General features: G+C 38.0%; 3 protein-coding genes across 3 annotated transcripts; 1 reads left to right on the top strand and 2 right to left on the bottom strand.

The window, feature by feature from the left end:
- Positions 1-3,355: 3,355 nt before the first annotated feature.
- Positions 3,356-10,609, top strand: LOC133879161 (uncharacterized). The gene is made up of 2 exons (XM_062317701.1): positions 3,356-3,787; positions 5,195-10,609. Exon 2 carries the CDS (start codon positions 5,372-5,374, stop codon positions 7,391-7,393), a length of 2,022 nt encoding a protein of 673 aa, XP_062173685.1. The 5' UTR covers positions 3,356-3,787; positions 5,195-5,371; the 3' UTR covers positions 7,394-10,609.
- Positions 10,610-11,299: 690 nt separating this feature from the next.
- On the bottom strand, positions 11,300-13,277 carry LOC133879168 (pentatricopeptide repeat-containing protein At1g62350-like). Its single transcript, XM_062317707.1, has 2 exons — positions 12,632-13,277; positions 11,300-11,901 (listed from the first exon to the last, which is right to left on the bottom strand). Exons 1-2 carry the CDS (start codon positions 12,920-12,922, stop codon positions 11,425-11,427), a joined length of 768 nt encoding a protein of 255 aa, XP_062173691.1. The 5' UTR covers positions 12,923-13,277; the 3' UTR covers positions 11,300-11,424.
- A 9-nt stretch (positions 13,278-13,286) lies between these two features.
- LOC133879152 (probable leucine-rich repeat receptor-like protein kinase At1g35710) lies at positions 13,287-16,165 on the bottom strand. Its single transcript, XM_062317695.1, has 2 exons — positions 14,050-16,165; positions 13,287-13,699 (listed from the first exon to the last, which is right to left on the bottom strand). Exons 1-2 carry the CDS (start codon positions 16,133-16,135, stop codon positions 13,335-13,337), a joined length of 2,451 nt encoding a protein of 816 aa, XP_062173679.1. The 5' UTR covers positions 16,136-16,165; the 3' UTR covers positions 13,287-13,334.
- Positions 16,166-16,521: the final 356 nt, after the last annotated feature.

Here is a 16,521-nt window from a genome sequence, read left to right as displayed (position 1 = left end):
TTTAAAAAAATCATTTTTCATGAGAAAACATTTTCAGGCGTTAGACGCGTATGGAAAATTACAAATATATTTTTATATTTTCATTCAATCATATTAACCTATAAAAATTAATTTTTATTCAAAACATAAAAATATTAATATAAAATATTTTTTATATTGATGAAGATTTAATGGGGATGACTATCCTAAAGCTCGAGCCTGAATGTTTCATTGGTATTTGCTGAAACTTTGCTTTCTACAAGGTGAGAAGAAATGTCACAAGGTACAAGATAGATATATCATGTAATTAAATCAGGCTATCAACGAAAATATGTAATGAACAAAGTAACAGTGTTTTGACATTAGTTTGACTACAAAATGATTCAATGGATCGAGGGGTAATATGTAATAAATAAGTATGTCATGGGGATTAATTCATTAATTTAAAAATATATATTAGAATGCACTCACAATTAGTGGAATCAATTGTGATTAAATAGTATCGTGTGATATTGTCACCTACCTATTTGAAGCTAATTGTATTTTTGCGTTTAGGATAATCGAACATTAACCTAAAGGGAAATAATCTTCTCACAAACTTAATTGTCACAATTGTTTAGTGGAATCAATTGTGATTAAATAGGCTTAAAATCCTATTCCTAAATGCATGAGGAGATAATCTTCTCCTATGGCCGAAACAATTGGAGCATTAGATTTTCCCGAAATCATCTAGTTGCTAATTTCGTTTTGGATATGAACATTTCACTATTGACGTTGTCGATGGATTGGATGACTATTTGTCTTGGCGTGGACAACAATGGTGTCATGGTCCAACTCTAAAACTAGCAGACTTGCCGTGCGAGCCAGGGTAACGGTTGAAGAATCTCAGTAGTGGTAGAGCTATTTTTATTATTATTATTATTAATATTATTAAATGGTACAATAATAAGCCACAAATTAAATGTTGTTGCACTAATGTCACATCATTTAATTGTCATGAATAATATGCTTACATATTTATCACATGACATATTATTTAGTATCTACACTATTAAATACAACATTTAATTTGTGAAGATTTTGCAAGAATCTATATATAGAGGATTCAGTTTGAATTAAGCAGGTAATATTATTTGTTGTATACTGTCCATTTGGTTATGCCTTTTTCTCCGGCTAAATCTCTGGACAGTTGGCGTGATCGTGATCAAGTTACATTTTCTTTTGTGATAGTGATAATTATATGTGAAATAGTTAAAATGAGTTGTTACCTTATATTCAGTGGTCAGATAAGCTTCAGAATCTTGATGTCTGAGAATTAGTGATGTTCCTTCAACACCTTCCAACACAAAACTAGACTCACCAAGAGCTGAAGATGGTGCTTTCTAGAGCATTTATGTGGCGCAGTATGTTCAACAACTCTCCCCGCCACTTAGCTAGCTAAAGAGAAAAATGTAATATTCATTATTTCTTCTCAATTTGATTTTTTTTTTTTGTTCCCTTGAATATCCTTTCTAGAAGGAAAAGTTTGTGCCACATTAGCTAGATACAAAGAACTAAAGAAGTAACTAGTTTATAAGGAATTCTCCTCATTTAACAATAAAATTAAGTGATATTTAACAATAAATTGAGTGAGTGACAAAGAGAGAGAGAGAGAGAGAGAGAGAGAGAGCTGCCTAACAGTGATAAATAAATTGAGTGATGGAGAACAAAGTTAGCCACCAAGCAACAATAACGCCACTCGTGTTGCATGAGCTTTGGATCAAATAATTTTAGACCATTAGATGTGTCCAAAATTATTATAAAATGATCATTTGGTCATATGCATGGACAAATAATAATAGCTTCTCTCTTGTTTCCTTTCAAGTTCTTTTGTGCATTTCCCTCTAGAAAGTGATAATTTAAAATAACATTTGGGGTTAATTATATTCTAGGAACGATTTTGTCAAAACCCTTTAGCACTTAAAAATAGGACAAAATATGTTCTACAGATTTGGTCATTGCAGTGGAGCCTTGAAATCTCAATTTTAGTTTTGCCTTCATAATTTTCCGTAGTGTATTTCATAATTTTCCCAGCAACAAGTCCAAGAACTTTTTCCATCCAAAATACCTGAAGGGCCAAGTCCAAATGATTTTGTCTTTGTAGCTCAGCCAAGGTGTCGAACAAGTCTGCCTTCAAGAACCTGGTGAGTTTGGCATTGAAAACCTATTGCAATTTGGGTGTGGATGATCAGGCTAGCTTCAAGGAATGGATTGCTTGAATGGCTTAGGAGGACAGCATGCTTTTCCTCCACAGAGGCTTTCTGGGTCCGCCCCTGAGGCCACAGCTCACCACTAAAGAGCGTGGATAGGGTTTCGGGATGTTTTGGAGAAGACCCACTCGAGGGAAGTGGAATTTGATTAGGGAGCCCATTAAAACCAATTATCATCAAGCTCCTCAGTTTCAGGTTATTTTAATCACTTATGACTTACCCAAAAGGGTGGTTTAAGGTTGAATTAATTAGGAAAAACTATACCATTCATCATTGTGGTTGATTTAAATTATAAATCGCTCCCTCTGGTATTAAAATTAATTTAGAAATCCTTGTAATTAACTTAATTTACAAATCGCTCATTGAAATCAAATTTCGTTAAATTTTTTGACATATTCTGTTAGGCACCACGTCAATGCGAATAAGATGGCAAAACGTGTCGATCATAATAAAAAAATATAAATAAATAATACTTAAAAAATTATTTTAAAAAAAATGAAAAGAGAAAAGCAGCCAATGAAGGTGGCCGCGCGCCACTCTCAGAGGTGGTTGGGGGTGCTGCGCCCCAACCCCGACACCTGGCCAACCACTGAAGGACATTAAATAATGTGGTAATTCATCGCTATGTCTTACTAAGTGCACCTTGGTTAATTGGCGGACCAACAGGTCTGAGGCCAAAGGCACTGCCATGGTTACAAGGATTGTCTAATCCTAATACGTGGGCGTGATGGTGTACATGGAGCTTACTATAACAATGTTACTTATAAGTAAATTATTATTGTAAAGACTAAGAAAATAAATAGATAACTTAACAATTAACAAATTATATTTATTAAGTAGATAGGACCAATAGTTAGATTTTAAGTGACAACATTTATATTATGAAAATAAAATGAGTTTAAAGTAAATAATGAAGTTAAAATAAATAATAACAATAATGAGTTTTATTGTAATAAATAATTCGTTGTAAGGTTAAGTTGCAATGATATTAAATAAAATAGAGTTGAGTAATAATTATTTGAGAAATGAATAAAATAAGATGGGACAAAAGTGTATTTAAAAAAGTTAAAAGGCTAGTATTAAAATAAGACCAAGGCTTTGTCTTAGCCATGTATGTTACTATGGTTACTATGGGGAGATATTTTTCTCCCCTCAAACCCCACGTAGCAGCCCTCCCCACATTCCTCATTCTTTTCCTCCCTTTTCTTCATTTTCTTTCTTTCCTTTTTCTACCCTTGCAGCACGATCTCTCCCCCTCTTCTCTTTTCTTCCATTCTCTTTCCCCCGTTCTGTCGCCCAGTTCCACTTTCCCTTTCCTCTCTTCCCTTCCTCATTTCTCCTCTCTTCCATCACACCCGCACAACCCGAGTGAGACCCAGCATGAGAGATCATCGCCGAGAGTAAGAGAGACCCGATCCTTCCGGACTAGACGACGCCGGCGGAGCTGTGGGCGTGATTTCCAGTGGTTGACGCCGGTGAAGCGAATAGGAGCCGATTTCCGGTGATTTTGGGATTATTTCCGGCGTCCGGGCAGAGGATCATTCCTTGATGATTTTCCGGTAGATTTTCTGTAATTTCTTGTGATTTCATTCCTGAGTTATTATAGATTTATTTTGGGTATTTTTCTGTGCTATTTGGACTCGATTCACGGCCGGATGAGTGTCTTGGTCGTGTTGATTTTTGGTGTTTCAGTTGGGTGTTTGTTTTAACCATAATAAGTATGGATTTTGTAGGTTGTGAAGCTTGGTTTAGTTTCTTTGTTTTGATGTTTACCGATTGAGGAAAGATGTGATTTTTAGTGGTGTTTTAGAGTATCTTGAGGGCTGATTTGGGGGATTGAAGGCTAAGTGAATTAGTTGTGTTAATGTGTTATGGATTATCGGTTTAGGTGATTTTTGGGTGTTAGTTTCAGGATGGAAATTGTTGGGTTTATTGATGAAATTCTGGATTGTTGTTGATGTTTGATTTGATGATGTTTTATTGAGTCTTGTTGGTGGAACTTGATTGAGCATGGGTTCCGGTTAATTTCATTTGGAAATGGTTGGGTATTATCCGAAGAAGGCTTGTGTATGGGTGCTGAAATTAGTTAGGATTGGTCTACTAGAGTTGTTGGAGATTGATTTTGAGGGCTTTGTTGAGAATTACCGAAGTGGTACCCTTAGAGTTGGTTTTGTGGCTTTGATGTGTGTATGTTGTTGAATCCAAATTTGGAGTTGATTGATTAGAGTTCTAGTTGTTTCTGGTAGTGTTGTCAATTGGGTGTGGTAATGACTGGAATTGTTATGGCCAAATGTGATGGCTTAGTGATTAGGATAAAGTTTGGGTAATAATGATAAAAAAGTGAATGGATAGAAATTAATATAAATAAGTAAATAAAATACATTTGTATAAAGAAAGAATGAATCATTGAATGGGTAATACAATTAAATAAATGGACCGTAAGACTTTTGTCTAATTTAATTAAGATTAGAAGAACATAGAGTGGTAAATTACCCAAATAGCCTTAAGTTGATAGTATAAATGAGTAAGATGGTAGAAATACATAGATGTACTTCGAATTATTATCGGGTAACTAAGTAACTAATTCATATATGCTTAAGTGTATCATTGGATTAGGTTTAAGCTTGTTAAGTGTTATATACATATATGTGTGTGTGTGTGTGTATATATCTACGAGTCAAATATATATTGCTAACCTTGTAAATAAATAAATAAGCCATTTAAGGGTTAACAATGACGATAAGATATAATAATAATAAATAAACAAAATTCCTATCTAAAAACCTATCAAAAATAATAAATAAATAAAATGAGGCACAAACCTATAACTAATGACTAATCTAATAATAGCTTAAGGTATCTAGATAGCTTTAGAAGCGAGTGACGCGACATGTGAGCAAACGGGTAGCTTTTGTGTCTAAAGTATAGAGTTCAATAGCATAGTCTAATGTTACCAATGTTTGCAGGATCATGTCCGGATTGGAGACATTAATTGGTTCTCTAATGTAGAGTTCGAGTAATTAGAATTCAGTGGAGTTCAAGTCAAGAGTCTGATGTAGCCAAGGTGAGTATTCTACTCACTGAGAAATTATATTTTGACTTCTTCTAGGGCCCTGAGGCGCGTCACGCTCGGGCTGTGAGGGATGGAGAGAAGATTTCTGGTGGAGGCAAAAGCGTTTGTCTTCTCGGTTATTGAAGGGGCGTCAGTGCTAAGGGTGGAAGAAAATCGGAAATTTTATTCCGGTGCGGTACTCCTTAGCAACCAGTGCATAGATTGGCTGGTTTCGTCTATGGAGGTGCTGAGGGGTGGTAATGGGATGACCGATTCTGTCAAATCTTTCAGGGAGGGGGCGAAGGTGACGATAGTCCGCACTGGAGGTAACATTAATGGCAGGTTTATGGAGGTAGCGGTGTATGGGGTGGGCGTCCAGAGAGGGTTCCTTCGCATTCCTGAGGGGCGGGGTGGATGGGGTTGGCTCAAGTTTATCACTGAGCTGCGTAAGGCTTTAGAAGTGGTTGGTACTGCGATAGGATGCGGGCTCGGTGGTTTCTCGCTGGATGAGAAGTCAAGGGGGAAGGAGGTGGGGGTTCGGTTCGTAAAGGCTGCGGGACCTCTGTCTTTCGCGGAGGCGGTTCGCTCGACGCCAACCATCTCGGCCTCTGGTGGCCGGTATCTGGTCGCGCAGGAGGAGGCGGCCTGGTGCGAGGAGCAGTTCCCGTTAAAGGACCGGTACTGCGCAATTGTCCGGCAGGCGGTGGACTGTTACGCCTGGGAGAAAAGCCTTTCGGTTCCGGCGGGCAAAGACCTCAGTGGCGATGGCTTCAACGTTCGAAAAGTCAGAAAGTGCAGCATAAGGGACAGCGATGTCAGAGTCTGCAGAAAGATTCTTGAACAGGTTGGAGTTTGGCTGGATGGGGTGAGTGGGTCTAACGTGGGCTGGAGAAGGAGCTCCTCTGTTGGGCTGAAAATGGGCCGGTGCAGGATATCCTCAGCTGTACTTGGTAGGCCATGCTGTAAGGATGGTCCTAAGAAGTTGGGCTCTAAGCCCAACCCCAAGAAGGCTAAGAGGGTTTTCCCGGATCAGGTTTGTGGTCTCGACGAAGCGAGGTTGGACTATGGAATTTCGGGATTGGGCTCTTCGGCGCCGGAAGCTGTGGATGGGTCGAGTTCTACCGTTCGGGGGTTAAAGTTAGGCTCGTCGTTGATGGGGGGCTCATCCCCGGGGGAGACTCCGGCTTTATCCGCTCATCCGGATTTGGCCAGGCAAGATGGGTCTAGGTCGGAGAAGATGACGATTGGCATGGTTGGAGGGCTGTCGGATATTGGAGAACTTCCCAGCGTGTGCACGGCTGTGATTGAAGAGATCTCAGTGTGTGCGGCGAAGCCCAACATGCGTTTAGAAGGGTCTGTGTGTGGCTTAACCCCGGGTATGCTTGGGGGACCGGAGTCGGGCCCTAAAGGATTTGAGTTTCCCTCTTTGGGGGCGGATGCGTTGGGAGAGAGGATTCGTTTGCGTCTTCCAGTGATGGCGGACAGTGGGGCTCCCATTTACCCGTCCGAAACAAAATCGGTCATGAGGTATCAGCGGAAATCGAAGACCAAAGCGAGCAAGCTGGATATTTCCCTGATTGATGAGGCAGTGACAGCTTTGAGTTCGCCGATGACACAGTGTTCGGGTACTTCCCAGGCTTTGGACGGGTCTGTGGTTCAGAATTTGCCGATGCCAAGTGGGGGAGTGGGTCTTCGACGCGGGTTCCTCCTCCCGAGAGTTCCCTCCCCTTTGAGCGAATGCAAATCGAAGAACGGTGACAAGGGTGAGAACCCCATCTCGGATGGTTTGATTCAATCTCAGGAGTGGCCGGTAGGGTTTAGCCCTTCTGGGGAGATTGTTTTGTGGGATCAGGGAGAGAAAGATGACTCTCCTCACACCTTGGACGTAATTCCTCCCGACTTACTCTTGGAGTGGGAGTCCGATGGTGCTGAGGATGAAGATTCGGCCCTGGCTTTGTTGGATGCCATTGAGGAAGATTTTCATCGGGATAGTATGGGGAAGCGGCATAAGATCAAAGGGAGGAGAGAACTGCAGAATCTGAAGAGCTCCATAAACTACGACGGTGCGAGTGTGCGTTCCTGGAGAAGGAGAGGAAAGGCTCAGGTTCTGTAGTCTGTGGGTCGGGTGTGGGGTACGGGGGTCGTGTCTTAGGGTGTTGGGTTATGAGGGTTCTTGGTTGGGCTTGTTGTGTGTTCTTTGTGGGTTTGGGTTGGGGTGTTTTTGTTCTTGTAAGCTCTGGCTCTCGTGGGGTGGTGTTGGTGGGGTCCTTCTTTCTTTTTTTGGGCTGTTTTTTTATTTCTAGCATTGCGTTTTCTCTTGTATACTGCCGGTGTACTAAGGGGCGCCTGACGCTTTTAATAAAGTCAGTTTATTACTTATCAAAAAAAAAATGTATTATGGATTTGTAAAATGTATATTGTTTTATGAATTTGAATCAACCATATGATGAAATATAAGTTTTGGATAATTTGATTAGTTTGATTATGAATCAGGTATTTTGTGCCTATCAATAAGAAGTTGACACGCCAGCCTCGAACAATAAAACCAAATAGAATCAAAACACGGGATCTAGATTTGCCTTCTTCATGTTTACCTCTGCTACGGAAAAAAAAAAAAAAAAATCCCTTTCTCTCTGATTTTGTTCCCATTCACCGTCGAATCACGTCTGATTCTCAGAACCAACGCCGAGGTCCTCTTTCTCTCTGCTCCACCACAAAATGCTGATGAATATATACTGCAACACTTATGCAGAAAACACTTATTTACCAATATTTTTGATAACTCAAAAACTTCATTTGGTGATCATCTTCTGCAACTTGAACTTAAAATTTCTAGAACATAACAATTTGCTCATTTGCATTACATCAAACATTTATTTATTTATTTATTTTTCCAGCAAGACAAAAGCTACAGCCACGTAGAATGGGTTTACAGAAATGAAATAAGAATCCTCTAAACCCGAACCACCCACATCCCCTTAAAACAAAAAACTAAAAAAGAAAAAAGTATGCCTTCATTTGATAGGCGGAAAAGGAGGAAAAGGTGGGGATCATTGCTAAATGTCTTCTTGAAGCTACATAGAATCAGTCATGATAGGCAGGGGAGAGAAAATTCGGTTATATACCATCCCAGCAATTTCTGTTTGGAGAGTGAGAAAGGGAAAGTGAGGGAAAATTAGATAAAATTGGCAATACAATTGTGAGAGAGAAAGGGACTGAGATTGCGACGCTTACTAGTGGAGGAGCAATGACTTAACTGTCAGAGCAATGGCGTCGTTGACGTTGGGGTTTGGCCTAAGCATTGAAGGTGTGGTCCGGCCCGGGTGGTGGTGGTAGCGTCCGGCCTGGGCGTGGGGGGGAGCAGAATTGGGGCAATGGGGTTGCAATGGGGCAGTTCGGTGGTCTCTTTTCTCTCAAGATATCTGATCGTGGGGAGAGTTTTTTACTGTTTTTTAGAAGGTAAATGGGAAGTTGTCTAAGAGGCTCTAGTGTTTCAGCAACATTTGATTTTGTTGTTTTTAACTGATGTGTCAACTTATTATTGGTGGTCGGGCATAAAACCCTTGTTTTATGCCATGACCACACAGAAGTTGCTCTCCAAAACAAAAGAATAGTTTAGTAGTGATTGTAATCCATGTCTTTCTTTAAACCTCCGTAGGGCAGATATTCGAATGCAATAGATTGTAATCCATATTAAGATTTATTTGGAATGAAGATGTATAATTAAGTCAATTACTACTCTAAAGCCCATCTTTATATTTGGATCTAATTGCTGGTATATTTAGCAATTGTAAAGCTTTGCGTTTATATTTGGCTTGATATTGTGATATCCCAGCTCATAATTGCCCAATAAGAGTAATAATAAAGAACTTAAGTAAGTTGGTTATTTGGGATCGATTTATGGAAAGGATTTTATTTTGAGCCAAAAAAAAATGCCTACTGCTTGAGGATTTTAAGGTATCAAACAATTATGGGTTGCAGCAATTTTTGGATACGTTGTAAGCCTTTGAACAAGACAAATTTTATGTCATTTGGAATTAAGTTGAAGTATTTATGATTTTTTTAAGTCAAACATATTTTGTCCAATGTGCATTAAATGAATAGGGCAATTAGCCGTAGATGTATCAAGAAGAGAATCATGGTTTATGTGCCAAAAAAATAATTGAAGTAAGAAGACAAAGAAACACATCAAGAGAGATGTGAAGTCAAGAGGCTTAAGTTTGTTAGGCTAATTTTGGTATTAGTTTTGGTGAAAGTTTTGATTATCTTGTTTTCACCATTTAACCGTAATTAGAACAGTGGAGAAATTGGACTTCAACTTAATGGGGAAGAATAACCGATTAATTTGGACAACTATTTGAGGTGTGAGTCTCTAAGTTGTTGTATTGGTGGTTAACAAAATGGGTTTGGAATTGGAATTGGAGAAATTGGAAGTAGGATCTATGGACCCATAGACTGTATGTCACAAATTTTTTATTAAAATTTTTAGTATGGTTTATTTGATGGATATAATTTACTTTATGCACAATTTGCGTTAGAAAGTAACCTTAACAGTATTTTGTTATCAGATTATCAAATATGTGATAAGAGAAGTAGTCTTGATAGTAAATTAATAAAACTAATCTTATTGTTCGGTGATATTAGTTAAACATATGTGTTGAGTTAAATGACTAAGTTAGCTTATATGAGGTTGAGGTTAATGTTTTATATGATTTTATATGGACATATTTATTTACTTAGGGACAAAGGTTTCCTCTGAACTAGATTGGTGGAATTTATTCCAATCACATAAATTTTATATGGACATAATTCATGGCATTACAATTGTCATACACAACAAAAGTTTCACCAATCGCATGATACTCACCCTAGAAACAAACACTTCCCAATTGAGTATCTCGTCCTGATCAAATCATATAAATTTCTTGGTTCCTTAGTTGCCATAATGAAAGTGATTGTAAAGGCTTGGCTATTGACTTTTTCCAAGAAAGAAATTATTGAGACACGCATTTCATTGTAGGCCGAGACTTTGGTTTTTCATTTAGGCATGCAAATGGTAGGGGGGGAGCATTTACAAGAGAGAGAGAGAGAGAGAGAGAGAGAGAGAGAGAGAGAGAGAGAGAATATGGAAGAAGCATTTACTTGAGGTTGATTGTTTCAACCTAAAACTCCTTTGGATTTTTTTTTTTTGGATGTTGTGGGAAAAAAGATTTCGGCCAATAGACAACGAATTGTAGTCAAAGGTAGTGGAGAGGGACCGTGGAGGCTAAGAGGGCAACCCAAAAAGAGAATGTAGAACCGGCACTCCAAGAGCGAATGTGATCTTTATGATTCAATTAATTTGGGTTTACAACTTAAGATAATGGATACTGTAGAATATATTTAGGTATTCCAAGAGCTCGTGTGATATATATATTAGTCAATTAATATGGTTTTGCTTATCATATATATATATATATATATATATATATAAGAAAAAGGAAGAGAATGTTAATGGGATGGTCATGAGATGAAATTCATATTCAGGCACATGTTATGTAGAACCTTTTGGCATATCCAGTTTTGGTTAAAATATCAAATGGACAATCAAACTAACTACGTAGGTAATTGACAAAGGCAAGGCCTGATTTATTCATTAAAGAATAACACAGCCAAACCATATTCTGTAGCTCCTCATCATCTTTACTCCATTTGAGTGGTTGACAAATGCTTCAACAAGCGACAATGAGAGCCTGGCCAATAAGTCTATTGCCTCATGGCATGCAGCTCAAACGTAGCCGAGTACCTGTAGTTTTCACACAAGATTGAGCAATTGCCTTTTCCTCTGAAACAATACAAGAAGCCAAAGTCAGATACAATCCATCAACTCTGATTATTCATGAAAGTGACACAGTTCTACATCAACCGTTGGTCATTAACGTTTAAATTGAATCACGATGCACACAATTAGTGAATGCTCATATTGTTGGGGAGGGAACTTTAATTTCCAAGCAGCGAGAAAAAAAAATCTAAGGACTGCTCTAAAAGAGGCATCTATGCCTTCTACAAATGACATGCAGTGAGATAGTGTTTTTCCCATACTTCTGCCCTGATGTGGATTTTCCTTCATATAACAGTCAGAGAATGCAGCTTTGTTTCCCTATATTAATAAAGAGACATAGGAAAAATTACCTTGGCTTGTGCTGTAGAGCAAAAAATGATGAGCATGAGTGCATAAAGACTTAAATTCCTTACATATTTCTGTTCGACTTCTTCAAGGAATTTCTCAGGAGAATCAACATATTCAGCACATTCCTTCTTTACCACTGCTGGTACTTCTTCTTTCCCAGCCTTCTCAAGGTTTCTTATCAATATCATAAACGTTAACCTATCTGGGGCACAACTTGATGCCTTCATCGATTCATATGTCTCCATTGCCTTTTCTATCATACCCAGTTGCATGTACGCTCCAATCATCTCAGCAAAAGCCCTTGTGCTGGGTTCTAAGCCTTCTTTCTTTAGTTCAGAAAGGAGCTCTTCAGCCATTTCAAGCAATTTGTTCTTTCCCAACAATAGAATCATGTCACAGTAAATGAGCAAATCTGGTTCATACCACTCTTCCTTGCGCACAAATTGGAACACCTAAAACCTGATTTATACTTCTCAGATAAAATACAAATTCCAAAGAACGGATATTCAACTAACACAAAAAATTGGGCAATCAAAGAAACGTAACAGTACGTTAACGGTAGGCCAGAACTTAGTCATACAGCTTTCTTGATTGGAACAAGCATCTTGGAAATTGGTAAACTGGCCAGTTGCACAGGAAGGACAAGGAACCAGCTAGTCCATTTTCAAATGCTAAAAGATATTTCCTAAAGCAATAATTATTTAATTTGTGCATCTGTTTTGGCAAACCACTCAACCTGTTTACAATAATGTCAAAGCCATTGATATCATACAACATGGGAGGCAACTCAATCGAAAATCTCACAGATACATTTCCTCATTTTCTTAAGAGAGTATTCCCGATTTTTCTTACTTTTTAGGATCCTGAACAAAATTTTTGCAAGCAGATACATTATCTAATGACAAAAATACTCAAAAACAAACAATGCAGTTTCTTCTTGGTGTAATTAGTTTCAAATAATTAAAGTTTTGAATTATTATAATTTATCCACATTGTAATTCCAGCAATTTAATACTTATGAAGGCCCCAAAAGGAAAAGAACATTGAAAGGAAGCAAATTAACATGACATTCACACAAGCCTAGTTTCATAATATTTGTAGTTCGTAAAGAACAGAGTTCTACAAGGTTCTAAAACAGTCAGGAAATCAGTGATTCGAATGTTGACCATCTTAACAAAATACCTGAAGGGCCAAGTCCAAATGATTTTGTCTTTGGAGCTCAGCCAAGGTGTCCAACAAGTCTGCCTTCAACAGCCTGGTGAGGCTGGCATTGAAAACCTGTTGCAATCTAGGTGCGGATGATCTGGCTAGCTTCAAGGAATGGACTGCTTGAATGGCTTCGGAGGATAGCACGCTTTTCCTCCACAGAGGCTTTTTGGGTCCGCCCCTGGTCACCACTGAAGAGCGTGGGTAGGGTTTCGAGGCGTTTTTGAGAAGACCCACTCGAGGGAAGTGGAATTTGAGGGAGCCCATTACAACCAAGTTTATCCTAAAGCTCAAATCCGTAGGATTCACCACTTCACTCAAAAGGGCGGTTAAAGGTTAGAAGAAAAACTGGCATGGGAAGAGAGATGTGAAGTGAGGAGGCTTAAAAATGCTCGGAGATTGAGGTGTTTTGTAATTCAAACAAGTTTTGGTGGAAGTTTCGATTATGTTGTTTTCCCGATTTGACTGTAGGATTATTTAGGAAATTTGTTGTTTAGTTATGGATTGTTTGCTTATACGAGGTTAAGGTTAACGTTTTATATGATTTTATATGGACATACACATAATTCATGGCATTACAATTCTCATAGACAACATTTATTATAAGTATATAAGTTCTACAAATTGCATGATCCTCTGCCTTAAAACAAACACTTCATAATTGGGGATCTTTCCCCGATCAAATCATATACATTTTTTGGTTCCTTAGCTGCCATAATGAAAGTGCTTGTAAAGGCTTGGCTATTGGCTTCTTCTGAGAAAGAAATTCTTGAGACACGCATTTCATTGTAGGCCGAGACTTTGGTTTTTCGTGGAGACATGCAAATGCTATTGAAGCGACAAGGAAAATATCTTGTTGAACCAAATGATTGGGAGGTGGCAAACATTGGTCTAATATTTCATGTAACATCATGTTTTGAGAAGACGATGATGATAATGAAGCCAAGAGTTCCGTTGGATGTCTTCCCATTATTATTTCCAGTGCCACAACTCCAAAGCTATAAACATCGCATTTTTCGGTAACTTTCATTGTATATGCCAACTCTGCACACACACATATATATATATATAAAAGAACAAACAAAAAAAGAAAAATTATTAAAAATGTAAAAACATATTTTTAATTTTTTATTTCTTTTCCTTTTTCCTTTTGTATATTTTTCAATAAAAAAAAGTTGGTCAAAACTTGTCATTGTATAAACATTCTATAGTGAAAGTGGTTGTTCGCGATCATGCATGAATTGATTCAAATAGCAAATGACAAGGTAACCCTACTATCACAAATATTAGGAAAGACATTTGTTCTACATGGCTAATACTTTCTTTTAGAATAATAGGTAGAACTAAATAAATAAATAAAGACATAATTTATTGTAAGAAAAAGAATAGTTTACCTGGAGCAATGTAACCGTAAGTGCCGGCAACTAATGTTTGGTTGGAGGAATCAGGATCAAGGAGCTTAGCTGTGCCAAAGTCAGAGACAAAAGCCTCTAGTTTATTGTTCAATAAAATATTGTTGCTTGTTATATCTCGATGAACAATTGCTGGAATGCATTCATGATGCATGTAAGATAAAGCGTGGGCAGTGCCTTTGATGATGTTTAATCTCTTGCTCCAATCCAATTCTATTGCTTCAACATCATTATTTAGGATACAAAATAGGCTTCCATTTTCCATGTACTCGTAAACCAAAAACATGCATCGCTTATGTAAACAGAACCCATGAAGTTTTATAATGTTTCGATGGCGAACCTCTGTTAACACTTTTACCTCGTTTCTGAAACTCATATCAAAAGTTAGGTTCTCAGCCTCCAATCGATGAAGTTTCTTCAAGGCAATTACTTTTCCACCAGGTAATTTTGCTTTGTAAACGCTGCCATAACCACCGACTCCAATACAATATTTTATATCAAAGTCCTCGGTTGCTTCAATGATGTCTTCATATGCAATATGTCCATCATAATTCCATATCGAGAACAAGTTCCCATGCTTTGTTTCTTTTCTTGATTCAAAGTGGGGTTTCTTGACCATGCGTCGACATAGGAGAAAGCCCCCAACAATTAAGAATCCAAGGGAAATGGCGATGGGAACACAAATTTTTGCTTTGGTTACAATTGATTTGTTACGAGTTGGTGGGCAAAGAGGGAAACCCGTGAAGTTACCGCACAAAGAATTGTACGACAAGTTGATTGTTTGAATAGAACTGTAACTATTGGGAATATTGCCGATAAGATTATTGGAGCTGAGATCTAAGCTTCGTAAATTGTCAATAGACCCAAGTTCAACAGGTGCTTCTCCACTAATAAAGTTATGACTAAGGTTAAGATTTTCCAACGAATGAAGGTTTCCTAGTTCTGGGGGAATGGAACCGTTGATTTGATTGGAATGAAGATACAATCTTTTCAAATTAGTTAAATTACTCAAAGTGGAAGGGATTGGACCAGTGATTTGATTGGAATAAAGAGACAAAACTTTCAAATTAGTTAAATCACCCAAAATGGAAGGGATTGGACCATTGATTTGATTGGATTGAAGACACAATTCTCTCAAACGAGTTAAATTACCCAAAGTGGAAGGGATTAAACCATTGATTTGATTGGAATCAAGATACAAATATTCCAAATTAGTTAAATTACCCAAAGTGGAAGGGATTGGACCAATGAGACTGTTATTCGAGAGGTACAACATAGTCAAATTCTTCATGTTTCCTATTTCTGGGGGAATGGAACCATTGATTTGATTGGAATCAAGATACAAATATTTCAAATTAGTTAAATTACCCAAAGTGGAAGGGATTGGACCATTGATTTGATTGGAATAAAGAGACAAAACTTTCAAATTAGTTAAATCACTCAAAGTGGAAGGGATTGGACCAGTGATTTGATTGAAAGCAAGATTCAAAACTTTCAAATTAGTTAAATTATCCAAAGTGGAAGAGATAGAACCATTGATTTGATTGTGATACAAATCGAAATGGGTGAGATGGATTAAAAGCGAAAGAGAAGTAGGGATTGATCCAATGATTTGATTAAAAGAAACGTTAAACATCACTAATTGGGTGAGGTTTGTAACTGAAAGTGGCAACTCACCTGTCAGAGCATTATATGACAGATCAAGGTAGGTGAGTTTGGATAGAGTACCTATCTCGACTGGAATACTCCCCTGAAGTCCAGTGTTACAAAGATCAAGGCGGACTAAATTTGGAAAGCAAGAGAGGTTGAATTGTGACATCTCACCTCCTTCCAAATAGAAACGAGTACTAGAGCTCATGTCAATCTCTGTGACACTTCCAGCAACATTGCAAGTAATACCAAGCCACTCGCAACGACTTGAGATATTGTTGGTGTAATTGATGCTTCTCCACCACCCAGTCGCCAGCAAAGCGTTTGCTTCCAGTTGTAGTGCTGAGGATTGAGATGCTGCAACAAAGTGAGCTGCATAGAAGAATAAGAAACAGGTAGCCCATGCAAGGAAGACCATGATTAATTACAAGGACTGTATAATGATTGATTGATTGATTGTATAATATATTTGGTCAGGACTGGCTTTAATATATAAGAAAGATAGATGTGTGGAGTAGGTGGGAGTGTTATTTTGTACGTGTTGACGACTTGACGACGACGTTGAATATAATGTGGAGTCCGTTGTAGGTTGTCAACATTGTGTTGAGCTTAATTTCTCAAGGCACGCACACGGAAAGAGAGTTGTGTATTCCGCATTAATTTTAGAAAGAAAACATCAAATTGCATCGTGACTCACGTTATGAATTCTTGATTGGAAATTAATCATCAAATTGCAAAAATTAATTTGGTTTTGATTGGATTGAATGTGTATTATATTATATTAGTCTTGGCGGGGACAGTACG

This window comes from Alnus glutinosa, chromosome 1 (genome assembly GCF_958979055.1).
Source record: "Alnus glutinosa chromosome 1, dhAlnGlut1.1, whole genome shotgun sequence".
NCBI lineage: Eukaryota > Viridiplantae > Streptophyta > Magnoliopsida > Fagales > Betulaceae > Alnus > Alnus glutinosa.
This window is presented reverse-complemented; position numbering and strand designations above follow the sequence as displayed.